Genomic DNA, 25,618 nt, shown 5'->3' with positions numbered 1-25,618 from the left:
GGAGGGGCGGGACCTAAAGGGGCGGGCCCGCGGACGGGGCGTGGGCGGGACGTAAAGGGGCGGGGCCAGTGCCGGGGAGGGGTAGGACGTAAAGGGGCGGGGCCTGCGGACGGGCAGCGGCGTAGGGCGCGCTGGGGCGTGGAAAGGGGCCCACAGTGCGTGATCCTGTGGACGCGCGTGGCCGCGGAGGAAGATGGCGCTGTGGAGCCAGCGGGTCGTGGCCGCGCTCCGGCTGTGGGGCCGGATAGGTGAGCGGGCCGGGCCGGCCACAGGGAGGCGCCGAGCTCCGGGGCGTCCGGGTGCGCGCTGCTCAGGGGCGTTCGGGGGCTGGGGTCCGTCCTCGGTGCCGCCGCGCGGGTGTCTGGACGTTCCTGAGTGACCGGTCCCGTTCTGACCGCGTCCGTTCTGACCGAGAGTGGATATTACTGAGTGACCGGTCCTGTGCTTACTGAGTATGGACGTTCTCGAGTGACCGGTCCCGTGCTGACCGAGTGTGGACGTTCCTGAGTGACCGGTCCCGTGCTGACTGAGCGTGGACGTTCCTGAGTGACCCGTCCAGTGCTGACTGAGCGTGGACGTTCCTGAGTGACCGGTCCTGTGCTGACTGAGCGTGGGAGTTCCGAGTGACCGTCCCGTGCTGACCGAGCGTGGACGTTCTCGAGTGACCGGTCCTGTGCTGACCGAGTGTGAACGTTCCTGAGTGACCGGTCCTGTGCTGACTGAGCGTGGACGTTCCTGAGTGACCGGTCCCGTGCTGACCGAGCGTGGACGTTCCTGAGTGACCGGTCCTGTGCTGACTGAGCGTGGACGTTCTCGAGTGACCGGTCCCGTGCTGACCGAGCGTGGACGTTCCTGAGTGACCGGTCCCGTGCTGACCGAGCGTGGACATTCCTGAGTGACCGGTCCTGTGCTGACTGAGCGTGGACGTTCCTGAGTGACCGGTCCCGTGCTGACCGAGCGTGGACGTTCCTGAGTGACCGGTCCTGTGCTGACCGAGCGTGGACGTTCCTGAGTGACCCGTCCCGTGCTGACCGAGCGTGGACGTTCCTGAGTGACCGGTCCTGTGCTGACTGAGCGTGGACGTTCCTGAGTGACCCGTCCCGTGCTGACCGAGCGTGGACGTTCCTGAGTGACCGGTCCTGTGCTGACTGAGCGTGGACGTTCCTGAGTGACCCGTCCCGTGCTGACCGAGCGTGGGAGTTCCCGAGTGACCGGTCCCGTGCTGACCGAGCGTGGACGTTCCTGAGTGACCGGTCCCGTGCTGACCGCGTCCGTTCTGACCGAGAGTGGATATTTCTGAGTGACCGGTCCCGTGCTGACCGAGTGTGGACGTTCCTGAGTGACCGGTCCCGTGCTGACCGAGTGTGGACGTTCCTGAGTGACCGGTCCCGTTCTGACCGAGTGTGGACGTTCCTGAGTGACCGGTCCCGTTCTGACCACGTCCGTTCTGACTGAGCGTGGACGTTCCTGAGTGACCGGTCCCGTTCTGACCGAGTGTGGATGTTCCTGAGTGACCGGTCCCGTTCTGACCACGTCCGTTCTGACCGAGCGTGGACGTTCCTGAGTGACCCGTCCCGTGCTGACCGAGCGTGGACGTTCCTGAGTGACCGGTCCTGTGCTGACCGAGCGTGGACGTTCCTGAGTGACCCGTCCCGTGCTGACCGAGCGTGGACGTTCCTGAGTGACCCGTCCCGTGCTGACCGAGCGTGGACGTTCCTGAGTGACCGGTCCTGTGCTGACTGAGCGTGGACGTTCCTGAGTGACCAGTCCCGTGCTGACCGAGCGTGGGAGTTCCCGAGTGACCGGTCCCGTGCTGACCGAGCGTGGGAGTTCCCGAGTGACCGGTCCCGTGCTGACCAAGCGTGGGAGTTCCCGAGTGATCGGTCCCGTGCTGACCGAGCGTGGACGTTCCTGAGTGACCGGTCCCGTGCTGACCGAGCGTGGACGTTCCTGAGTGACCGGCCCCGTGCTGACCAAGCGTGGGAGTTCCCGAGTGACCGGTCCCGTGCTGACCGAGCGTGGATGTTCCCGAGTGACCGGTCCCGTGCTGACCGAGCGTGGACGTTCCCGAGTGACCGGTCCCATGCTGACCGAGCGTGGACGTTCCTGAGTGACCGCGTCCATTCTGACCACGTCCCCGTTCTGTCGGAGGAGCCCCCACCTGTCCTGCCATGGCCGCCCTTGACGAATCCCCTCGTGTGCACCCCAGCTTCCCGGTGGACTTCTGGGCCTGGGGCTCCAGGCTGGGGACGTCGGGAGCCCCTGGCGTGGGCACCGCACCTCCCTCGCCGCCATGGCGCCCGGGCGCTTGTCCAGGAGCCGAGCTGAGTGTCTCAGCGAGTGGCTGTGCCTTCTGACGCTGTCTGCCGCGGCGTGACGATGGCGTGCAGTGGAGACAGCCGGACGCCGGGGTCGGACCCCCACTGCGTGTCCGGCTCTGTGCTTCTGGAAGGGTCAGCGGCCAGGACGGCCGCTCGCTTTCTCGAGCCGGCGGGCCGTGCCCCTGCCTGCGCTGGAGTCAGAGCCGCGGTTTGTCTGCCAGGAGCGGTCCTTTGGGCACTTGGAACTTGGGTCCTCAGCTCAGGTTGTGGGGCTCTGGCGTGGATGTCCCTTCGCGTCTCTTAGTCGGCACCCGTGCCTGGCCCTCAGGATCCCCTCCCGCCAGTACCCTTATAGCACGGTGCCCGCCGCGAGCCGTCCGCACGTTTTCCTCATGTGGCTGAGCGAGGAACCCCGGGCAGCAGCGGGCACACGGCCGTGGTCTGGGTGTCCGCTCCCTGTGTTCCCTGTGGTTTGCATGTGGGCGGAGCTCGGCAAATGCTGCCCCCGGCTGGGAGCCGGGGCTTCCCCTCCTGGCCGGCTGCCGGTTTTCCTTGGAGACCTCACTGCGCGTGCTCAGGGCAGGTGCCTTGCTGAAGTGCTTCACGCACACCTCTTTTATAAAAAGGTCACTTTATGCATGTGAAAGGCAGGATGACAGCAAGGGACAGAGAAAGAGGCCCTCCATCCATTGTTCACGCTTCAGTGGCCTCAACGGCTGGGGCTGGGCCAGGCTGAAGCCAGGAGCCTGGAGCCCTTCTGGGTCTCCCATGTGGGTGGCAGGGAGCCAGGCAGTGGGCCGGCCTCCAGGACTTTCCCAAGCACTCCAGCAGGGAGCTGAGTTGGCCGTGGAGCAGCTGGGACTGGATCCTGTGCTCTGGTGTTGCAAGCCACAGCGTCACCTGCTGCGCCACCGCGCTGGCCCCTTGCGCCCTGGGATGAACAGAGGGAGGCGAGTTCCTCCTTGCTGGTTGTGCTTTCTGGGGGATTCACTGCTGTAGTCTTTGTCAGCAAGACCGGCAGTTACCCCTGTCTGCCTGCCTTTGTCCGTGACAGCTGAGGTGCAGGGCGCTGGAGAGACTCGACCCCTTTTGCACCCTCTCCTGTAGAGTGTGCCTTCCGTCCTCACAGGCCCGCCTCGGGGCTGCCCCCTGGTCTGTGGGGGCAGACGGGTGCCTGGGTTACGCTGTCAGTGGCCTGGCCTGAGGGGGAGGCAGGTTGACGGGAGCCAGGATGTCCCCTGTGGGAGGAGGCCAGGGACCTCTCGCTGGGATTCATCAAGGAGCTGGCCTTGGATCCTGGACTTGGTTCTGTGAGATTTGGACTTGCTGAGTGGACCAAGGCCTGTTCAGGCGGAGAGTGCTGGGTGGGGAAAAGGCCTGGGAACACGAGGACTTAGGGGACGCAGAGAAATCAGGGGGGCCTTGTGTGCTGGCATGGGGTGCAGAGCAGGCAGTCCTGGAGGCTTGGATGTGCCGGGCTGAGATGCCAGGGTCCGTGGGGAGCAGAGAGCTCTGGGGGAAGCCGCAGCGGCGGTGAGGTAGACTGGTTCACCGGGAGACTGCAGCGTCCATCCCGTAAGGACCAGAAGGTGGAGAGCAGACAGAAGTGCCCGCGGTCATCCTCCTAGAGGTGTCCTGTTCCTGTCTCCGACCGGTGTCCCAGCACAACCTGCAGGTGTGCTCTCGTGCTGTGCCTGCGCTCACTGGAGGCCTTGTTTACTGGGTGAGGTGAGGGTTAGGGGCTCCCGTTGCTGCAGGGGGCTGTGCACTGCAGACAGACTTGCTGTGCTGGAAGACAGAGGTGGCCGTCCTGAGCTAGGGCAGGTCACCCCGGTGACACAGGAGTGGAGACGGGGTGCAGTCCAGGGCCCCCAAGCCAAAAGCTGAGCCCCAAGAAGCCGTTTAGCACCTCCTGTCTCCTCTGGCCACAGACCTCAGCAGGACTCTCAGGAGCTGCTGCAGGCGCCATGATGTTTGTGCTGCTTTTGTGTTCTCCGGTTGCGGTCCTGGGGGTCAAGTTGTCTATAAAGTAAGCTTGTGAGTGCTTACTGTGTCTGCGCTTAGTCCTGTGGAAGACCACCACTCCTGACAGCCGCCCTGTGAGAGCCTTGGTTCCTGGCTGTGCAGAGCGTTGGGGAGAGGGCCCTGAGCGGCACTGCGCTCACTGCCTTGCCTGAACGTGCAGTCACGGCTGCTGTCTGGCAGCTTGAACCCCTGGCTCCCAGGCTGTTTCCTTCTCCAGACCCTGCTTCCTGCCCAACGGTAATGCTTGGAAGTCTGAGAATTTGAATTTCCTTCCTTCCTTCCTTCCTTCCAAGATTTTTATTTATTTATTTGAAAGGCAAAGCTACAGAGAGGCAGAGAGAAAAAGAGAGAAAGGGGGGGGAGGGAGAGCGAGAGAGGGAGAGAGGGAGAGAGTCCTCCATCCTCTGGTTCACTCCTGAGATAGCTGCAATGGCCAGAGTGGGCTGATCCAAAGCCAGGACCCAGGAGTTCCCCCCAGGTCTCCCACACAGGGGCAGGGGCCCAAGGACTTGGGTCAGCGTCTACTGCTTTCCCAGGCCACAGCAGAGAGCTGGATCAAAAGTGGAGCAGCCGGGACTCAAACTGGCACCCATGGGATGCTGGTACTGCAAGTGGTTTTACCCACCATGCCACAGCGCTGGCCCCTTATTTTCTTTCCATGTCACTGTGTTTGTCACATCCCACATGTGTCAGAGGGTGTGCAGCTCTGCTGAGCGCCTGCCCAGAGCCCCCACAGAGCAGCCCTCTTGACTGCTTAGCCTCTGTGTGGAGCTGTGTTCTCTCAGCCTGGGCTGGGAATTAAGAAACAATGTTTCCCTTATTTGTGCAGTGTCCTTACCATGAGATTTTTGCTCCTGTAAGTGTTGATTTCTGATTTGGCATTGCTTTCCCTTCCAGCACAGTTCTTTCAGAAGACTGGGGGGAGGGCGGACGGCGGACGGTGCTTGCTGGTGCTGAAGTGAGACTCACGTTGTGGGCTAGCTTGCCCACTCTCTTCTGTCAGTACTGCAGGTGGAAGAAGGCCTGTCTCTCTGTCGGCGAGGGCTCCAGGCATCTCTGGAAGCAGAGGACGCCCTGAGAGGTTTTCCCTGCAGGATGTAGCTGAGCTGATTCGGACCGGAGCCTGCCAGAGGGTGGTGGTCATGGCTGGAGCTGGCATCAGCACTCCCAGCGGGATCCCAGACTTCAGGTCCCCTGCCACCCCAGACGGCCTCAGCACAGCTCTGCCCCTGCTGCTGCCCCCCCCCCCAGCTCTGCCCCTGCTTCTCTCCCCCCCCCAGCTCTGCCCCTGCTGCTCTCCCCCCAGCTCTGCCCGTGCTCCTCTCCCCTCAGCTCTGCCCCTGCTGCTCTCCCCCCCAGCTCTGCCCCTGCTCCCCCCCAGCTCTGCCCCTGCTGCTCTCCCCCCCAGCTCTGCCCGTGCTCCTCTCCCCCCCAGCTCTGCCCCTGCTGCTCTCCCCCCAGCTCTGCCCCTGCTGCTCTCCCCCCAGCTCTGCCCCTGCTGCTCTCCCCCCAGATCTGCCCGTGCTCCTCTCCCCCCCAGCTCTGCCCCTGCTGCTCTCCCCCCCCTCAGCTCTGCCCCTGCTGCTCTCCCCCCCAGCTCTGCCACTGCTGCTCTCCCCCCAGCTCTGCCCCTGCTGCTCTCCCCCAGCTCTGCCCCTGCTGCTCTCCCCCCAGCTCTGCCCCTGCTGCTCTCCCCCCAGCTCTGCCCCTGCTGCTCTCCCCCCAGCTCTGCCCCTGCTCCTCTCCCCCCAGCTCTGCCCCTGCTGCTCTCCCCCCAGCTCTGCCCTGCTGCTCTCCCCCCTCAGCTCTGCCCCTGCTGCTCTCCCCCCAGCTCTGCCCCTGCTGCTCTCCCCCCAGATCTGCCCCTGCTGCTCTCCCCCCTCAGCTCTGCCCCTGCTGCTCTCCCCCCTCAGCTCTGCCCCTGCTGCTCTCCCCCCAGCTCTGCCCCTGCTGCTCTCCCCCCTCAGCTCTGCCCCTGCTGCTCTCCCCCCAGCTCTGCCCCTGCTGCTCTCCCCCCTCAGCTCTGCCTCAGCTCCTCTCCCCCCAGCTCTGCCTCAGCTCCTCTCCCCCCCAGCTCTGCCCCTGCTGCTCTCCCCCCAGCTTTGCCCCTGCTGCTCTCCCCCCTCAGCTCTGCCTCAGCTCCTCTCCCCCAGCTCTGCCCCTGCTGCTCTCCCCCCCCAGCTCTGCCTCAGCTCCTCTCCCCCCCCAGCTCTGCCCCTGCTGCTCTCCCCCCAGCTCTGCCTCAGCTCCTCTCCCCCCAGCTCTGCCTCAGCTCCTCTCCCCCCAGCTCTGCCTCAGCTCCTCTCCCCCCCCAGCTCTGCCCCTGCTGCTCTCCCCCCAGCTCTGCCCCTGCTGCTCTCCCCCCAGCTCTGCCCCTGCTGCTCTCCCCCCCAGCTCTGCCCCTGCTGCTCCCCCCCAGCTCTGCCCCTGCTGCTCTCCCCCCAGCTCTGCCCCTGCTGCTCTCCCCCCCAGCTCTGCCCCTGCTGCTCTCCCCCCAGCTCTGCCCCTGCTGCTCTCCCCCCTCAGCTCTGCCTCAGCTCCTCTCCCCCTCAGCTCTGCCTCAGCTCCTCTCCCCCCAGTTCTGCCCCTGCTGCTCTCCCCTCAGCTCTGCCCCTGCTGCTCTCCCCCCAGCTCTGCCCCTGCTGCTCTCCCCCCTCAGCTCTGCCTCAGCTCCTCTCCCCCCAGCTCTGCCTCAGCTCCTCTCCCCCTCAGCTCTGCCTCAGCTCCTCTCCCCCCAGTTCTGCCCCTGCTGCTCTCCCCCCAGCTCTGCCCCTGCTGCTCTCCCCCCAGCTCTGCCACTGCTGCTCTCCCCCCTCAGCTCTGCCTCAGCTCCTCTCCCCCCAGCTCTGCCTCAGCTCCTCTCCCCCCCAGCTCTGCCCCTGCTGCTCTCCCCCCAGCTCTGCCCCTGCTGCTCTCCCCCCCAGCTCTGCCACTGCTGCTCTCCCCCCTCAGCTCTGCCTCAGCTCCTCTCCCCCCAGCTCTGCCTCAGCTCCTCTCCCCCCAGTTCTGCCCCTGCTGCTCTCCCCCCAGCTCTGCCCCTGCTGCTCTCCCCCCAGCTCTGCCACTGCTGCTCTCCCCCCTCAGCTCTGCCTCAGCTCCTCTCCCCCCAGCTCTGCCTCAGCTCCTCTCCCCCCCAGCTCTGCCCCTGCTGCTCTCCCCCCAGCTCTGCCCCTGCTGCTCTCCCCCCAGCTCTGCCACTGCTGCTCTCCCCCCTCAGCTCTGCCTCAGCTCCTCTCCCCCTCAGCTCTGCCTCAGCTCCTCTCCCCCCAGCTCTGCCCCTGCTGCTCTCCCCCCCAGCTCTGCCCCTGCTGCTCTCCCCCCAGCTCTGCCCCTGCTGCTCTCCCCCCAGCTCTGCCTCAGCTCCTCCCCCCCCCCAGCTCTGCCCCTGCTGCTCTCCCCCCAGCTCTGCCCCTGCTGCTCTCCCCCCTCAGCTCTGCCTCAGCTCCTCTCCCCCCAGCTCTGCCCCTGCTGCTCTCCCCCCCAGCTCTGCCCCTGCTGCTCTCCCCCCTCAGCTCTGCCCCTTCTGCTCTCCCCCCTCAGCTCTGCCTCAGCTCCTCTCCCCCTCAGCTCTGCCTCAGCTCCTCTCCCCCCAGCTCTGCCCCTGCTGATCTCCCCCCCAGCTCTGCCCCTGCTGCTCTCCCCCCAGCTCTGCCCCTGCTGCTCTCCCCCTCAGCTCTGCCCCTGCTGCTCTCCCCCCTCAGCTCTGCCTCAGCTCCTCTCCCCCTCAGCTCTGCCTCAGCTCCTCTCCCCCCAGCTCTGCCCCTGCTGCTCTCCCCCCTCAGCTCTGCCTCAGCTCCTCTCCCCCTCAGCTCTGCCTCAGCTCCTCTCCCCCCCAGCTCTGCCCCTGCTGCTCTCCCCCTCAGCTCTGCCCCTTCTGCTCTCCCCCCCCAGCTCTGCCTCAGCTCCTCTCCCCCTCAGCTCTGCCTCAGCTCCTCTCCCCCCAGTTCTGCCCCTGCTGCTCTCCCCCCAGCTCTGCCCCTGCTGCTCTCCCCCCAGCTCTGCTGTGCTCGGCTCTCCTACTCCCTGCCAGGGTCCAGAGCCTCTCCCTGTGTCTCTGCAGGTCTCCAGGCAGCGGCCTCTATAGCAACCTCCAGAAGTATGACATCCCTTACCCCGAGGCCATTTTTGAACTCGAGTTTTTCTTTCACAACCCCAAGCCCTTCTTCACTTTGGCCAAGGAGCTGTACCCTGGGAACTACAGGCCCAATTTCACTCACTACTTCCTCCGACTGCTGCATGACAAGCGACTGCTCCTGCGGCTGTACACACAGAACATCGACGGGCTAGAGAGAGGTGAGCCCTCCCTTGTGGGGGAGCCCCTCCTGCAGGCCAGGCACTGGTCCTGCCTCTAGGAGGGCCCAGGTGCTCATGCTGCCTCCCTAGTCTGTGTCAGGCCAGCTGGTCATGCCTTTGTCCCCACTAGGAATGTCCCCTGGATATGTGGGAGCCCCTTTCCCAGCATCCCTGCTGGGCTGAGTTTGGGCAGAACTCAAGGTGACATTGTTCTGCTGATCTGGGGTGGAAAAAGCCCTCAGGAACCTGTGTCCTCGCCACTCTGTTGCTACCTGGGGTTGGCAGGTGGGAAGGGGGGAGCCACCTAGCCGTGGCTCAGCACTGCAGTTAGGGCGGGGTGTGGGGAGCGACCTGCAGGGAGACCCTTCCTCTGCCCCCAGAACCTTTCAACCACGCAGTGGTACCAACTTTACGCTCATTTCTCTCAAGCCCCTCAAGCAGTCAGTGGAATTTATGCCCTCGTTTTATCTGGTGTCTGCAGGAGAAATTTGCTTCGAGGGGAGGGTGTGCTTCATCTGAACATGCTGCAGATGGCTTTTATAGTTTGTTTTTAAAGATATATTTATTTATTTGGAAGACAGAGAGTTACAGAGACGCAGGGTGGAGAGCGAGCTCCTCCATCCGCTGGTTCACTCCCCAGTTGGCCGCGGCGGCCAGAGCTGGGCCATTCTGAAGCCAGGAGCCAGGAGCGTCCTCCAGGCCTCCCACAGAGAGTGCAGGGGCCCAAGCACTTGGGCCATCTTCTACTGCTTTCCCAGGCCACAGCAGGGAGCTGGATCGAAAGTGGAGCAGGTCTCTAACTGGTGCCCACACAGTATGCCGGCACTGCAGGCGACGGCTCTACCTGCTGTGCCACAGTGCTGGCCCCTTGTACTGCGCTTTGGTCCAGGTGGGTGAGGGTCCTTTGCAGGTGACACAGCAGAGCAGGCTGGCCTGGGACCGGCCGCCCCCAGAATCTCTGCTGCTGGACTTGCCTGCCTGTCCCTGAGGCCACCGCACTTGGCTCTGGTTCCAGGTGGGTGAGGGTCCTTTGCAGGTGACACAGCAGAGCAGGCTGGCCTGGGACCGGCCGCCCCCAGAATCTCTGCTGCTGGACTTGCCTGCCTGTCCCTGAGGCCACCGCACTTGGCTCTGGTTCCAGGTGGGTGAGGGTCCTTTGCAGGTGACACAGCAGAGCAGGCTGGCCTGGGACCGGCCGCCCCCAGAATCTCTGCTGCTGGACTTGCCTGCCTGTCCCTGAGGCACCGCACTTGGCTCTGGCTTGTTTCAGTGGCAGGCATCCCTGCCTCGAAGCTGGTGGAAGCCCATGGGACCTTCGCCTCTGCCAGCTGCACCGTCTGCCGGAGATGCTTCCCCGGGGAGGACTTCAGGGTGAGTTCCCCCGAGGGCTCTGCTTCTGCGGTTCACCGAGCGGTGGACAGCCGAACAGTCATAATGCAGAACTATTTCTTTTAAATTAGAAAAGTACTACAGGCTTGTAAAGAATCTAAGGTGGTACATAGAAATGTGAGCAAGATGGTCTGTGTCCAGCCTGGCCTCAGCCTGCTTGAGCGGCTGGCTGTGAGCTGCTGCACGTCTGGAAACGGCCGCGTAAGTGCACACTTCTTTCTCTTCACTGATGGAGCCGTGAGCAGCTCAGAGTGCCGCAGGCTGCTTCTTGACAGAGTGAAGATTTCTGCTTGCCCTTTTTAGTAGTTCCAGAGCATCCCACATAGCCAGTCGCCTGTTGTGAACAGCCCCCTTGGTGTTTGTAAGTTTTGCTGTCTACCTTGTGCCCCACATGCTTCTGTGGGTGTTTCCCCAGGGTGGGCTTCGTAACCTAGAATGGGGTGGAGTGGAAAAAGCTTGGCAAATAGAGATGTGACCCGGAAGTACTGGCACAGCACAGGACTGTCTTTCATTTATGTATTTCTCATTGAGGTGAATATTTGTAACTAGAATTCACCACTTCAAGTGTCAGTTTGTGGGAACACAGCGCATGTGCAGTGCCGTGCAGCTGTCACCTGTATCGCATCCAGAACATTTTGGTCCTCGCAGTAGAAAACCTCGCTCCCATATTTCCCCGCTCCTTGGCCCCCGGCAGCCACCAGACGGCTTCCTGTCTCCATAGATTTGAATACTCTGGGAGCTTCATGTAAATGGCATCAGGCAGCACGTGGCCTCTGTGTCTGGCTTGTTTCCTTTACCGTGTTTCAACGGTCCTCTCACATCCACTCCTTTTTATGGCTAAACAGTTCTCTCCTGGAGCGTGTGTCCACTCACGGGCTGTGGGTGTCGGGGTTGCGTCCTCTTCTTTGGTGCTGTGAGTAGTTCTGCTTGGGATGTGCATGTGCAAGAATGCATTTGGGTTTCTGTTTTGTGTTCTTTGGGGTGTGCTGGCCTGCCTAGAAGTGGGACTCCCAGGCCGTGTGGTCACCCTCGGGGGAGCTGTCAGCACTGTGGTACGTTTCCAGCAGCAGCACAGGGCTGTGGGCGCCTCATCTCCTCACTGCAGCTGTCCCCAGGGATGAGAAGCGGCGTCCCATCCTGGTTAGATGTGCATTTCCCACTGAGTGTCCTGCACGTGCTGTGGGCCCTCTGTATCTTAGCTGGAGAAGTCTCGCCTGGGATTTAATTGTGTTGTCTTTATTGTGAGCTATAAGAGTCCCTTATTTTGGACACTGGAATCTTATCAGATATATGATTTACGAATATTTTCTCCCATTATTTGTCTTTTTTCACTTTCTTTTTTATTTTTATTTTTGTTGTTATTTGCGAGGGAGAGAGAGAGAGAGAGACCCACCCTCTCTCCACTGGTTCACTCCCTAAAGGCCCGTAGTAGCCGGAGCTGGGCCAGGTGGAAGCCAGGAGCCTGGAACTGCATCCAGGTCTCTCACTGAGGTTGCAGGGAACTAAGTACGTGAGCCAATATCTGCTGCCTCCTGGAGTGTGCGTTAGCAGGGAGCTGCATCAGAAGTGATGGGGGGGGGGGGCGTCGGTGCTGTGGCGCAGTGGGTTAAGTCTCCATCTACAGTGCTGGCATCCCATATGGGCGCCAGTTCAAGTCCTGGCTGCTCTTCTTCCGATCCAGCTCTCTGCTATGGCCTGGGAAAGCAGTAGAAGCTGGCCCAGGTGCTTGGGCTCCTGCACCCACGAGGGAGACCCATCTGAAGCTCCTGGCTTCTGGCTCCTGGCTTTGGATCAGCACAGCCCTGGCCATTGTGGCCATTTGGAGAGTGAACCAGCGGATGGAAGACTTTTCTCTCTGTCTCTGCCTCTCACTGTCTGTAACTCTACCTCTCAAATAAATAAATAAATCTTAAAAAAAAAAAAAAGTGACTGGGACTCGAACCCAAGGACTCCAAGGTGGGACGTCTTAACCACCGCACTAGACACCTGCTCCTCACTGTCTTGATGTCTTCTGACACAAAAGTCGGTAATGTTGAAGTCTAGTATATATGTTGTTTCCTCTTTTGTTTTTTTAAGTTTCATTTATTTGAGAAGCAGAGTTACAGGGGCCAGGGGGAGCAGAGAGAGAGAGAGAGAGAGAGAGAGAGAGAGAGAGGTCTTCCATCTGCTGGTTCATTCCCCAGATGACCGCAATGGCCAGAGCTGGACTGATCCAAAATGAGGAGCCAGGAACTTCTTCTGGGTCTCCCATGTGGGTGCAGGGGTCCAAGCACTTGGGCCATCTTCTTCTGTCTTTCCGTCAGCATTAGCAGGGAGCTGGATCGGAAGAGGAGCTGCTGGAACTCAGACAGGTGCCCACTTAGCCTACTATGCCACAGCACCAGCCCCATTCTTTTAAAAAAATCAAATTGGGAGACCTTTTTTCCCCTGCCTCCTTTACAAATTTATGTCTTTAAACATTTTTTAACAATTTATTTATTTGAAAGAGTTACAGAGAGAGGTAGAGAGAGAGAGGGGTCTTCCATCCACTGGTTCACTCCCCACATGGCTGCAACAGCCAGAGCTGATCTGATCTGAGGCCAGGGGCTTCTTCTAGGTCTCCCACGTGGGTGCAGGGACCCAAGGACTCGGGCTATCTTCTACTGCCTTCCCAGGCCATAGCAGAGCTGGATCAGAAGTGGAGCAGCCAGGACTTGAACCAGAGCACATATGGGATGCTGGCACTGCAGGCCAGAGCTTTAACCCACTGCGCTACAGCACCAGCCCAGCCCGGGGACCTTTCTGCAATGCTAAGTAGAAAGGCACTGAGGGCTTTTGGAAACTGGCCAGCCAGAATGGGATACTCACTCCATCCTGCTTGGCCCCTCCTGTGTTCCCTTCTGGAACCCCAGGTAAAAAGGTGGAGAAGGGCCTGGAGGGGTTCCTAATGGAGGCCGCACAGAGGCGCTGTAGCTGCCTTTCAAATCAAGCAATCACTTAATTGGTTAAAAAACTACATTCTGCAGTTGTTGAATGCATGTTTATATGCAGGGTCACAAAAGCTAGTTTACTTCTGTTCAAATGTTTTATATTACCTAATTTTAAAAACTTTCCGGGGGCGGGTGCTGCGGCATAGTAGGCTAAGCTTCCACCTGCGGTCTTTCATCCGCTGGTTCACTCCCCAGTTGGCCACAACGGCTGGAGCTGGGCCAGTCCAAAGCCGGGAGCCAGGGCCTTCTTCCGGGTCTCTCTCCGGCCATCTTCCACTGCTTTCCAAGATGATAGGGAAGAGAGCTGGATTGGAAGAGGAGCAGCTGAGACTATGCCAGTGCCAAAGGCAGAGGATTAACATACTGCGCCACAGCGCTGGCCTCCAGCAAATCTTAAAACAAACTGTTTATCCAAAAGAGAGAGAGCTCTTTCATCCACTGCTTCATTCTGCAAATGACTCCCACAGCAGGGCAGAACCAGGCCAAGGCCAGGAGCCAAGAACTCCATTCCGATCTCCCACATGGGCAGGGCTCCGACTTCTTGAGCCATCACCTGCTCCCCTCAGGGTGTACATTAGCAGGAAACGAATCAGAAGTGGAGCTGGGGAATCCAGGGCCCCCAGCCTGGAAGGCAGGATCACAAGTGGCTCCCTGTTAGCGGAAGTTGTGGCAGGGTTCTTGTCTTCACACAAGAATTCAGACATGAGACAGCAAAGTAGCAAGGTGTATTGGGGACAGGGCGTCTGTCAGAACGGAGAGCGCCCAGTCGCTGGGACTGGGGGAGAACGAGGTCACACGGTTAAATGGAGAGAACACATCTGGAGGCAGAGAGCTGAGCACAGATTGCGCTTACAAGGGAAAGAGCCCAGTTTTTCCGTGGTTTCTCCTTCCCCTCCTTTTCCAGGACAAAGAAAATTCCTCCCAGGTTTTACTACTCAGTTCTGTCAGCCCAGGTAGCCCAGCTGGGCAGAGGAGCTTCCCCTAGGGCGCCTGCCTTGGAGCAAGGCTGTGCAGGTTTGCTCAGTGTTATCAGGCCAGGTAGCCCATTTGGGGTGAGGAGAGAGGATTGTCCTGGGGAGCTTCCCCTGTGGGAAGGGCTGCGCCCACCCGGGTAGGACTCTGCAGGTGAATCTGGGCTGCTCCTGCAGCCTGAGGGGCTCCTCAGGCCCCTCTCACCCAGGCTGATTTCTGACTCCCACCTAACAGGTGCCCAGCTTAGCGACTGCATGGTCTGGTAAACTCTGAGAGAGTTGTGTTAAAATGTCTCTGTGCATTTGTTGTCACTTGTGTTTCTTTCCATTTTGCTTTATTTGTTTTGACAGGAAGCAGTGAGGGTGCGTGGAAGTGTGCAGCGTCGCTCTGCCGTGAGGACGCCTGTACGCGCCCCGCGCCTGGGGCTTCCAGTCCTTGCTCTGCTCCCTGCTAATGCACCCTGGGAGGCAGCAGGGATGGCTCAAGTGTTTGGGGCCCTGCACCCACGTGGGGACCCTGGTGCAGTTCCTGATTCCTGGCCGGGCCTGCCTCAGCCTTGCTGCTGCAGGGTTAGGGAGTGAGCCAGCAGATGGGAGGCCTCTGTCTCTGTCTGCCTCTCAAGGAAATAAAAGGTAAAGTCTTAAAAGTAAATCCGTAGTTGCTTTCTCCCCTCCCGTGTCAGTTGCTTTGGCCTGTGTCTTCATCATGCTCCTTCAGTCTTTCTGTATTCTTAGGTCTTTGTTGGACTGTTCTTTAAAGCACATGGCTTGCTTTTGTTTGTTTTTAATCTAATGATTCATGCACTTGTGTCAGTGTAATTACTGAAATGTTTGGATTTAAGTCTCCTATCTTATTTTATGCTTTCTCCTTTTCCCCCTACTGGTTGTTGTCATCGTTGTTGTTGTTATTAGAGACAAAGAGAAAGAGCTCAGGCGCCCACATCCACTTCACTTGGGGCTGGAGTGGGAAACCCAGGCACTCCCACTGGGCTGAGTGCCTGCCCTGGGTTGGTTTTAGCCAGGGGATGTTGGGTGTCCAGCACTCTCTGTGGAGAAGGCTGTTTCCCTCTGCTCCTGTTAAGGATCTGGGGGTGACGGTTGTCACACCAGTTTGGGCCATTTCCTTACCGTGCCACAGCTCTGACTCCTGTGGCTTTCCGGAAAGTCTTGGAGCAGCTCAGGGTCAAGTCCGCTCTCTGACGTTGCTGTCCTGTAGGAGGCCTTGTGCTGACCACGCTGGGTCTGTTACCTTTTCGTTGAAGCTTAGAATTCGTTGATGTTTCTGTTTGTCTTTGGAATTTTTCGGTCCCACTGTGTGGGTCTGCATAGGAATTCCCTTTTACTTAGACTGCTGCGCGCCTGTGGCGTCTTCGCCGCTCCCTGCTGCACAACTGTTAGCCTTCAGCTGTAGGTTGCCCGGCCCTGGTTCCTCGCCCGCCTGTGTTTCATCCGGTACTTTCTTCTGATCTGTTCTCTAGTTTGTCAATATCCTGCTCTGTAGTAGAGACTAAAGCTCTTCTATTAGGGTTAAACTTTTTACTTCCTCTTTGTAGAAATTCTCTTTGGATCTTTTTCATATCTACCATATTACTTTTTATGCTTTTCAATCCTTAGTAGATATTTCAAGCTTACTTGGTGTTTTTCTTTCAAGTTAAATAGAACACAGTGTCGTTTATTACTAGTACCTGGTAAGATCGGGCGCTGTGGGTCTCTTTTGCTTCTTCTGGTTCTTGCAGGATTCAGCCAGCTAAAGCAATCCCTCACTCACAGAGGTGTCTCGTGGAGAGCCAGCCGTCCTCCCCGTGCTTTCTCCTGGCTGCAGCATCAGTGCGGGCAGCACGTAGAGGAGGCCTGCATCCCCTCCGTCCTGGCCCGTGAGGGGCACGCTTGGCAGTGTCACTCCCAGCAGCATCCGCGGGGGGAAGCTGAGCTGAGGCAGTGCTGTCTCGCACCAGCTGGAACAAGGACAGGGTCTGTTCCCTGTGCCCCAGACAACACCCTGGCACATGGCAGTGTCAGCAGTGTCTGCGAGGAGTGGGTGGGTGAGGTCACCGGGTGCCCAGGATCTGCCACTGCCACCCCACGCCCCAGTTCTGGAGCACGGTCGGAAGTGATGAGGCAGGTGGCAGTCACCACTGAGCTAACATGGGGTTCACAGCACTACTCCCAGCTCTTGTGACTGACTTAAAGATGCTTTTTAATTTTTTAAAGATTTTATTTGAGAGGTAGAGTTACAGAGGTCGGGGGGGGGGGTCTTTCATCTGCTGGTTCACTCCCCAGATGACTGCAATGGATCTGAAGCCAGGAGCCAGGAGCTCCAGGTCTCCCATGCGGTTGCAGGGCCCAAGGACTTGGGCCATCGTTCACTGCTTTCCCAGGCCACAGCAGAGAGCTGGATTGGAAGTGGAGCAGCTGGGACTTGAACCGGCACCTGTATGGATTTTAAGAAGTTTCTGTTGTTCACTGTGGCCCAGGGTGACGTGATGGCAGACAGGGTCCCGCGCTGCCCCGTGTGCACTGGCGTCGTGAAGCCCGACATAGTGTTCTTCGGGGAGCCGCTGCCGCAGAGGTTCTTCCTGCACGTGGTCGACTTCCCCATGGCGGACCTGCTGCTCATCCTGGGCACTTCCCTGGAGGTTCGTCAGCTGCGGGGAGTGGCCTGTGGGGCAGCTGCAAGGGCCGTGGTGTGGAGGAAAGAAGGGGTGCTTGGGTAGGGACGCACCTCCCAGGTCAGTGCAGGAAGACTGACCCCGGGACAGAGACCCTTAGGGAGCAAGGGCTGGAGCGAGCAGTTGCCAGGCGCTTGGTCCTGAGGGAGGCGGAGCTGTGGGCCAGTGTGAGGCAACCTGGGCGGGGAGGCGGGCTGGGGCAGCATGGGAGGGGAGCCACTGGGGCACACCCAGCCCTCTGATGCAACAGTCAAGCCCTGCGCTCCCTGAGTCTGAGTCTCAGGAATTTCCAGAGCACACGAGCGCAAGGAGTGAAGCTATGCCATGAGCTGGTACCTGCCTGGGTGCAGGCAGCAGGCATGTGGAGGGCCAGAGCAGCCTGTGCCCGGGGTGCCCAGCTGGCCACAGAGGCCCAGGGCTTGTATTTGCCCAGCAGGTGCTGGTGAGACGGGCCCTGTTTCGGTGCTTGGGACAGACAAGATGCCACATTGCCTTAGGAGAGCCAAGAGGCTGGAACGGGCTGCAGCCTCTCTTGGCTGTGTGGCGTGCGTATTGTCAGGAGGGTGATGGAGCCGAGTTGCAGACAAAGGTTTCAGCTGAGGGTCGTCTGGCAGGAGATGCTGCAGTGAGGGGCCGGCTGGCGTCGGCAGTTTGGCTGCCGAGGCTTGGGCAGAGAAACGGTAGCAGCAGCTTCCTGTGTGGTGGGAGCCAACCGCAGGGACCGAGAGGGGAGCAGGCAGCCCAGCAGAGGCCTTGCAGGTGGCTGGATAACCGGCGAGGGCCGATAGAGGAACAGATGCGGAGGGGCTGGTAGGGGAGGAGGCCAGGCCGTCTTGGGGCCGTGGTGGTGGGCAGCACGTGACACGGAGCCTGGCTGACCACGCGGCTGCCTGGTGTGGACACAGGAGCCTCTGCCATCTTCATTTTCAGAGATAAGAAGTCTTTTCTCCTGACTGTGTAGGTCCTAGGGGACCAGCATGGTGGTACAGCGGGTTGAGCCGAGGCTGGCACTGCCGACATCCTGGATCAGTGCTGGTTTGAGTTCCAGCTTTCTGCTATGCACCTGGGAGGGTGGCTGAAGGTGGCTCAAATAATTGGGTCCCTGCAACCCATGTGGGAGACCTGGGTAGGACGTGGGTGCCTCGAGCACCTGGCCAAATGCCTGCCCCTAGTACTATTGTTTTTAAGACTTATTGATTTATTTAATTAGAAAGGCAGAGCAACGGAGAGATGAGATAGAGCCTCCATCCACTGGTTCACTCCCCAAATGGTCACAACAGCTAGGGCTTGGGACAGGCTGAAGCCAGGAGCCAGGAGCTGCATGTGGTTCTCCTATGGGGCTGCAGCCATCGCCGCTGCCTTCCCAGGGTCATTAGCAGGAGCTGGACCGGAAGTGGAGCAGCCAGGACAGGAGTTGGCACTGAGACGGGAGAGCAGCTTAGCACTGGCCCCTGTGCTGAAAACAGTTATGGTGATGAGAGGCTTTGAAATTTTTAAATTTTCTACATGGTAATATTTTTTGGTAGATAGCAGTCACATCTCATTTTTCCTTTGTTTTATCTGGTTCATCTTGCCTAAAAAATGCCCTTCCCAATCCTTACTTATAAACCCTCAATTTTCCTCAAGAACTATTTTGTTTACGTTTGAGTCTTTAATTATTTTGAAATCTTTCCAATGAAAGGCATGAACTGAGCATTCTCTTCCCAGGTAATTCACACCGTGTGTGAACCTGGCATTGGGTGCTGGGTGGAAAGCTGACGGTATTGGGGGCAGAACCTCAGCCCTGCTGTGCAGGGACCCGGCCAGGGGGCACCAGCCCCTCCTGAAGGCAGGGCAGCTGGGTCAAAGACGCCAGAGCGGGAAGCAGGGAGAGGAGGAGTGAGGCACCCAGGCCAGGCCGGTGGCCGAGGGGTGGACCCCGCGCTCCTCAGGTTTGGGCTGGTTTTCAGGTGGAGCCTTTCGCCAGCTTGTCTGAGGCCGTGCGGAGCTCCGTGCCCCGCCTGCTCATCAACTGGGATTTGGTGGGGCCCTTGGCTTCTCGTCCTCGTGGCAGGGACGTGGCCCAGCTCGGGGACGTGGTTCACGGCGTGGGAAAGCTGGTGGAGCTTCTGGGCTGGACAGAAGAGATGCACGACCTTATCCAGCGGGAAACTAGAAAGGTACGCTGGCCACGCAGGACTGGCCGAGCTCTGGGGTCCGGTCTGCCTGGCATGGAGCCCGCTGGTTAAACCAGGAATTTGGTGTGTTGCTGTTGTCCCATGCCGGGCACTGACTGGACCAGCGACCTCCACCTAGAGGTGAAGACACTGGCTCTAACCGGCACTCACCTGTGGTGGGACAGCCAGCAGCCACCACATCTGCACTCTGACCAGATGGCTGTCCTTTGAGGCCTGGAAGGTGGCTGTGGGCTGATGCTGGTCACAGAACCTCTGTGCTTGGGTGGGGCCAGGCTGGCCCTGGGGAAGTGAGGACCTCTGGCCCGTTCCTGTATGCTGAGGCTTTCCAACCTCCACGACAGTGAAGTAGCAGAAAACAGTTCCCCTGAGCCTCGTGTGGCATGCGTGGCCGCGTACCGAGGGCTGTTATCCGAGAGGCAGCAGAAAGCATTCCATTATGGCTACAGGCAGGTGTGACACTGCCATGTTCCACCGGACACCTCACGGTTGACCTGTTTGTCCCCAGTCCTGATTCCTTAGCCACAGTGTGCCCGCCTCGAGGCTCAGGGCTGTGGAGCCAGCACTCTCCTCTCGCATCCCACGGGCAGTAGCCCCGGCCTTCTGGTCGCAGCCTGGTATCTCACCAAGACTGAATCGCGGAGAGTACGCGAGGCTTCCTGGGGGTCTGAGACAGCACTTAGCGTCCACACCCTGGTCCAGGTGTCACCAGCGCTCTCGGGTTGAGAGCCGCTCACTCCAGTGCTTGGCTGTGAGCCTCACGACACAGACGGAAGTAAAGACCTTCAGACACGTTGCCGGGTCACCTCAGCCTGGAAGCAGAGGTCCAGCTGACAGGACACTCCCAGGTGTCTCCTGCTGCTCACTGGCCAGGTCAGCCTGGCGTGCGCAGAGGGGGCCTTTTTTCTGCCTTTCTGGTTCCACACAAAAGCAGGCGCAGCCGGGGCCCTTGGGGATTCTGGAAGTAGCCCTGTAGCCCTGTGAAGTCCTTTTCCAATAGTAAATGTTCCTGGCAACGTGAGCGTGTGTCCATCCTGAGTTGGGAATCAAGGCCCCTTAGGACGCGCCCGTCAGCCGTGCTGTGCCACGCCTGGTGCCTGGCAGCACTTGCAGGGAGTGCAGCTTACTCCATCGTTCAGCTGGGTTGACCTGGGCCTAAGGTCTGCGGGCCCATCAGCTGTTGACCCATAGTCGCTCTCCCCTGTGCTCCAGCTCGACGGCCGGGACATATAGGATGCTCGCCCACGTTCAAGCAGCGGCTACATCGCAGAGCCACATCCGGCTTCTGGTGAGACCACGTGCCTGAAGACAGCTTTGGCCGAGCCAGGACCTGTGACCTGGAGCAGCAGACGGCTGTGGCTGCCACTGTGATGGCGTCTCATCCTGGAGACGGGAGCTGTCCACTTGCTGCTGGACTCGGGTGGGGTGGCCCTCTCGAATCCCAGAGCAGTCTGCCTGTCCCCCTGGGGGCAGCCCAGCATCTGCTGAGGGCTGAGTGGCTCTCTGGCCCCAGTGCGTCCTCAGGGCCAAGTGACACCCTCCGGGTCTTCCGGCACATGGGTCTCCTCAGTGTGTCCGTTTCTGGCACAAAGTAAATTTTAATATAAAAAACTGTTTCTCTCTTCTGAGGGACAACTGACGTGAACGTGGAACGGGGCCCTGGAAGGCACCCCCCCCCCCCCCCCGCCAGGGCTTCCTGACGTGGAGACCTCGCCAGCAGCGTGGCTCAGGCTGCCCCGTGTACTTCCGCACTGGGCGCCCATCTTGTGCAGTGGCTGCTTCCCCTCTCGCACACCTATGCACACCCTCCTTCCTAGCGTGTGAGCTGTTGTTACCTCGGCAGAAGCACCACCTGTCCCCGAGCCACCCGGAAGGTGTCCCCAGTGAGAACAAAGACGGTGGCCATCTTGAGCAGGGCCGAGCTCTAGGGAGAACGTATTTCTACTTCCCCTTTACTTGCTGTTTTACATAAATTCAGACACACATTCTTGCCCAAAACCGTCTTTATTGTAGGATGTTTCTGTGGATTTCAGGAACCTCAAGATCTCGACTTAACGGTTTCACTAGGGGCGTTTACGTCTCAGCTGGTGGGAAGGGTCAGGACTCGGCTGTGACGAGGGCCAGAGAGAGCAAAAGAGGCCGCCAGTCCTGAGCTCAGTGGGAACAGAAACAACGGGCCTTGGAAGAACAGTGTGTTCAAGATGTCTTTGTACATAAAATGCTAGCAGCTTCTTTCCCCCCGTGAGGCGAGCTCGTGCCCCACAGCGCTCTGGCCAGCCCCTAACCGCCTTTCACATGCGTCTCCATCACCCAGGGCAGGCTCTGCCCAAACCCTCTTGGCACACGTGAGAGAAAACAACTTCATTTGTGGAGATCAAGTGCCCAGAGTTACAGCAGGACAAGACCGTCAGGTCCTGGGGACAGGAAACTGGACCTGCGGCGAATCACAAGCAGAACCTTGGGAGGGAAGAGAGAGGCACGGGGCCCAGGGGCCGGTGGGACGAAGCTTCCCCAGCCTGCGGCCGCCGGGACAGCTCCAGAGCAGCACCAGTTCTGAAGGGGCAGAGGGGTGGCCTTCCTCAGTCAGGGTCCGAGTCAGGGTCGGAGGAGAGCTGCCCGGCCATGGTCTCGCACATGGCCTCCTGCAGGGATGTGAGGTGACCCCGGGGACTCATCCCCATGGGCTGGATGACTTTCTGCCTGCAGGAGAGAAGTGCAGGAGGCGGGGCCAAGCGTACCGCTCACGCTGCTCCCCCCTCCCCCCCATGAACTGGGACGCTTGGGTGAGACCTTGTGTTAATCGGGCCCAAGCCCCGGCTACTGCCCCTTACTGGTTTTGAGACATTAAGCAATCTCTATGTTTATCAGCTCTGCCCGTGACAGGCACAGTGTGGATCACATCTCTGCTCCCCCTGGGGGACCTCCAACCTCAGGAGTCCTAAGCCCCCTGATCCTACCTCCCAGGGCTCACACGCCAGCTCGCCCGTCCCGGGACTGCACGCCCTCCTGCCCGTGCCACGTACCTGGAGAGCTTGTCAAACATGTTCACCAGCTTCATGGCCTCGTGCTCCTTCTGCTCATCCGTCATGCCCTCCATGGGGTTGGGCGGCTTCTCCTCCACCCTCCCGGTCACTGGGTTTATGCTGCTCCCCAGGAGAGGGAACACGGGCAATGAGTGACTCCAGGACGGGAGGGCCCACCTAGGGCAGGCGGCTCCCACAGCTTCCTGCCCAGGCCTGAACAGGCAGGAGACCGAGGCCTCCCTGTAGGGGCACCAGTCTCTGCGTCTCGTCATGCCGACACATCCCTCGGACACAGCTGCCTGAGACCCTGTCCCGCCCACCACACGGGGGACCCTGGGCAGTGGGGACTTACACACCTGGCCTTGGCTTCCTTGTACTCGTCTGTGTCCGTGTCCTCGTCTTCCGAGTACTGGCCCTCAGGTCGGCCTCCTGCCATGAGGCCCCTGGCGGCCAGGAGACCGGCAGCGTTCCCGTAGCCCGTGTACTTGATGAATCGGGGCACTGAGGAACGAGGCACACACGCGTGTTCCAACGCGGCTGGGGCAAGCGGGGCAGGGCCTGGGCTCCCCCACTCACCACTCTCGGAGCACAGCACGAACAGGAACTCGGCGGCCACCCGCTTCACGTCCGTGTCCAGGTGCGTCATGAGGCGGACGAGCTTGTTCCGCAGCAGCTCCCCCACCTCGGGCCGGGTCCTCACGTCCCGCAGCGGGGGCAGCACCTGGAGAGGCAGCTGGCCCTGAGCCTGGGGATCTGTGCCCAAGGCCCGCCCCACGGTCCCCGGAGCGCTGGCTTCTCTGCCACACACCTGGGCTTTCAGGAACTTCCTGGCCGGCCGGTACATGCGGGCACACTCGGTCAGCACGCTCAGCACGGGGGCGACAGCCTCCTTCAGCCTGTGTGTCTGCAGAGGAGTCTCTGTCACCATGCTGTGCCCTCACCAGCCTCAAGGCCTGGACACCACCCCAGCTGGTCCTGGCAACCAGGGCTTGGGAAGAAGCCCCCTCACCCTGCCCCAGTCAGCCAGCCAAGGACAAGAGCCGGTGATGACCATCGTGTCAGCTGTGAAAGGAGCAGACACAGGACCCAACTCAGACCAGAAGGCGTCCTGAGTCCCGAGTGCTGCGAGCCTCTGCAGCTGAACCAGCACTGAGGGCGTCCAGGGCTGCTGCGCTCCGAAGCACGTGGCCCCTGCGGCGACATCACTCCTGTCCCGCCCAGCCTCCTTCGTGAGCTCAATGGACACCAACTCCAGCGGCGGTGGCAGCAGCTCCGGGACAGCCAGCCACAGCCAGGGGTCCAACGCCAGCTCCCCCCTCACTGAGGACATCTTTCGCTCGGGCCATGCTGCTCGAGCCGTGCAACATGCATGGGCCAGGGGCTTCTCAGGATCACTCAGGGGGACCCAGAGACCTGAAGGTGAGGAACACGGCTAGACCTGGGAGCTCCCCACGGCGGTCAGCAGACGTGTGCCTGTCTGTGCCAGGGGACTTTCAAACGCTTCTCAGGAAACAAATCACACCGCTGCAGCCGGCGCAAACACCAGGCCAGAGCCACTGGGGTGCCAGTGTGGCAGGTGCCCCGCCTACCTGGAGCAGACGCTTCTCCAGGAAGCCGAGCAGGACCTGCAGCACGTCCATGTTCACACCCATGAACTCCAGGGAGCCTTCCTGAGGCTCCAGGGCAAGCAGAACGTCCAGACACTTGAGGGGCAGGTTCCCCAGCAGGTTCACCGTGTGGCTGGGCGCAGAGGGAGCAGGGTTAGGACACGGGTGCAGTCCCTGGGGACACTCTGCAGCTGCCACACATGGTGTGAGTCAGTGTCTGGGGACCTGAGCGGCAGCACAGGGAGCAAGGCTGGGATGGTCTCAGGGGCCCTGCTGTGAAAGCACCAATCTCAGAATCAAGGCTGCCCCGGGCTCCGGCCACCAAGAGTGGGGGCAAGGGGTCACGCTGCTCTCAAGAAAATCGAGGCCAGCCCCGGGCTCCGGCCACCAAGAGTGGGGGGCAAGGGGCCGTGCTGCTCTCAAGACTGCACTTCCCCTCCCACCGCCCCCAAGTCCTTGCTTCGGGTCCAGCCACGTGCCCCGCCCTCACCCGTGGAACTCCTCTGTGCGATCTCCAGCAGCAGCCACCATCAAACAGTGCCGCAGCAGGGTCCCCAGGCACCGGTACAGGGCAGCGTCTTCCTGGCCAGAGAGGAAGCCCCACGCGTCCCCGTCACTGCCACTCCAGGCCGCACCTCTGCAGTGACCGCCGCACCCGCCTGACCACGTGCCCAAGACTAGACCCTCCCCAGCGCCGGGGCTGCCCTGACCACACCACGCGGTGCTCCGAGTACACTTCCCGCCTTGAGAACCCAGTGGATGCCACTCAGTAAAGTCGCTGCACGCCCTGGCCCCACTCCCCGAGGCTGCGTCTCCCTGCCCTCGCCCCGTCTCACACCCCGAGGCTGCAGGCCCGGTCCGGCTGGCTCTCACCTCGTCCACCTCCCTCCTGACGGAGTCAAAGGTGATGTTGAAGAGCACTTTGAGGATCTCCATGGCCCGCTCGGTCTCCTGGGGGGGGAGGAGGGCGGGCGGGCTCTCCTCCGGGCCCACGCCCAGCGTCAGCTGCAGGGCCTCGGTCAGCAGGTGCACTCCCCGCAGCTCCTCAAACAGCTGCTGGCGCACGTCGGTGCGCAGCGCCGTCAGCAGGAAGAGCAGCCGCAGGTCGAAGAACCGCACGTCGTGCGGGAGGCGCGGCTCCTGGCACAGCCGCACGCGCTCCGCGAGCCGGGCCACCAGGCGGGCCTCCGCGGCCAGCACCTGCGCCGCGGGGCTGCTCAGCACGAGGTTGCACAGGCACTTGAGAGCCTCGAGGACGACGTCCATGTCCGCGCGCTCGGGCACGCGCCCCTCCGAGGGGGCGACCCCGGCATAGCCGGCCAGGGCCTGCAGGCTGCGGCGGCTGGAGAATGGCTCGAGGCAGCTGCGGTCGCGGGACAAGATGCGGACGCTCTGCAGCCAGGTGACGCGGTGGGCGGCGGGCAGGCCGCGTTCCAGGACCGCGACCAGCAGCTCCGCGAGTCTCTGCGGGCGAGGAGAGGAGCGGTCCCGCGGGGCCTCTCCCGGCGCCGCGCGGCCACAGCCCGCACCGCCTCGGCCCCGCACTCACCTTCCGGTCCTCCCGCTGGGCGTCGTCAAAGGCGAAGCTCCCGGAGTGCTGCGGAGAGAGCCGGCAGGGTCCACACCCGGCCAACGCCGCCCGCGGCCCGGCGGCAGGGTCCACACCCGGCCAGCGCCGCCCGCGGCCCGGCGGCAGGGTCCACACCCGGCCAGCGCCCCTCACCTCGCGGTTGTACGCCCGCAGGGCTTCCACCACCTCGTCTTCTCCGCCCGCCTCCACGGCGTCCGCCACCGCCCGGGGCTCCATGCCCGGCAGGCGACAGAGAACCTCGCCCCGCGCTCCCGGGCCGCGTCCGCCGGCCCCGCCCTGGCCCCGGAAGCCCCGCGCCCCGGCGTGCGCGGCGCCGCGGGCGGGACCAGCGCGGGAGGCCGCTCGGCGGCCGCCGCCCCTTCCGTCCCCGCCTCGCCCCGCCCCGCCCGGGCCGTCCCCCAAGGCGGACACGCCACGCCCCCTGCGAGCGTACGCGCGGAAGTGACTGGCACGGCGAGTAACCAACCAGCGCCGCAAGCGCAGGCTGCCCCGCCTCCGTTTCCGGGCGTCCCCGAGGCCGCGGCGTCCCGGGCGGAAGTCGAGTGGGCCCGAGGCGGAAGGGGCGGGGCAGGGGCGTGGGCGCGCG

General features: G+C 61.3%; 2 protein-coding genes across 5 annotated transcripts; one reads left to right on the top strand and one right to left on the bottom strand.

The window, feature by feature from the left end:
• Window positions 1–125: 125 nt before the first annotated feature.
• SIRT3 (sirtuin 3) lies at window positions 126–20,809 on the top strand. Of its 4 annotated transcripts, none has more exons than XM_062195570.1 (7): window positions 126–248; window positions 5,328–5,535; window positions 8,407–8,639; window positions 9,910–10,010; window positions 16,443–16,604; window positions 18,691–18,796; window positions 20,024–20,809. In XM_062195570.1, exons 1-6 carry the CDS (start codon window positions 194–196, stop codon window positions 18,790–18,792), a joined length of 861 nt encoding a protein of 286 aa, XP_062051554.1. In that variant the 5' UTR covers window positions 126–193; the 3' UTR covers window positions 18,793–18,796; window positions 20,024–20,809. The 4 variants fall into 4 exon arrangements, with proteins under 4 accessions (XP_062051554.1, XP_062051555.1, XP_062051553.1 ...); XM_062195569.1 differs by having other exon boundaries at window positions 127–248; window positions 18,587–18,796; XM_062195572.1 differs by having other exon boundaries at window positions 129–248; window positions 5,350–5,535; window positions 18,587–18,796.
• Window positions 20,797–25,325, bottom strand: RIC8A (RIC8 guanine nucleotide exchange factor A). Its single transcript, XM_062195568.1, has 10 exons — window positions 25,165–25,325; window positions 24,991–25,038; window positions 24,315–24,905; window positions 23,932–24,023; window positions 23,424–23,574; window positions 22,643–22,738; window positions 22,411–22,555; window positions 22,191–22,335; window positions 21,835–21,954; window positions 20,797–21,511 (listed from the first exon to the last, which is right to left on the bottom strand). Exons 1-10 carry the CDS (start codon window positions 25,246–25,248, stop codon window positions 21,391–21,393), a joined length of 1,593 nt encoding a protein of 530 aa, XP_062051552.1. The 5' UTR covers window positions 25,249–25,325; the 3' UTR covers window positions 20,797–21,390.
• Between the last annotated feature and the right edge of the window lie 293 nt (window positions 25,326–25,618).

Source organism: Lepus europaeus, chromosome 7 (genome assembly GCF_033115175.1).
Source record: "Lepus europaeus isolate LE1 chromosome 7, mLepTim1.pri, whole genome shotgun sequence".
Lineage (NCBI taxonomy): Eukaryota > Metazoa > Chordata > Mammalia > Lagomorpha > Leporidae > Lepus > Lepus europaeus.
This window is presented reverse-complemented; position numbering and strand designations above follow the sequence as displayed.

Coding starts and splice junctions, on each gene's coding strand:
- SIRT3 (XM_062195569.1), top strand. CDS start 194: ATGGCGCTGTGGAGCCAGCGGGTCGTGGCCGCGCTCCGGCTGTGGGGC. Junction 249..5,327: donor CCGGCTGTGGGGCCGGATAG/GTGAGCGGGCCG, acceptor GTTGTGGGCTAG/CTTGCCCACTCTCTTCTGTC. Junction 10,011..16,442: donor TCCCCGGGGAGGACTTCAGG/GTGAGTTCCCCC, acceptor ACTGTGGCCCAG/GGTGACGTGATGGCAGACAG.
- RIC8A (XM_062195568.1), bottom strand. CDS start 25,248: ATGGAGCCCCGGGCGGTGGCGGACGCCGTGGAGGCGGGCGGAGAAGAC. Junction 24,906..24,990: donor CCCAGCGGGAGGACCGGAAG/GTGAGTGCGGGG, acceptor CCTCGCCCGCAG/AGACTCGCGGAGCTGCTGGT. Junction 23,575..23,931: donor CGCACAGAGGAGTTCCACGG/GTGAGGGCGGGG, acceptor CTCTGCGCCCAG/CCACACGGTGAACCTGCTGG.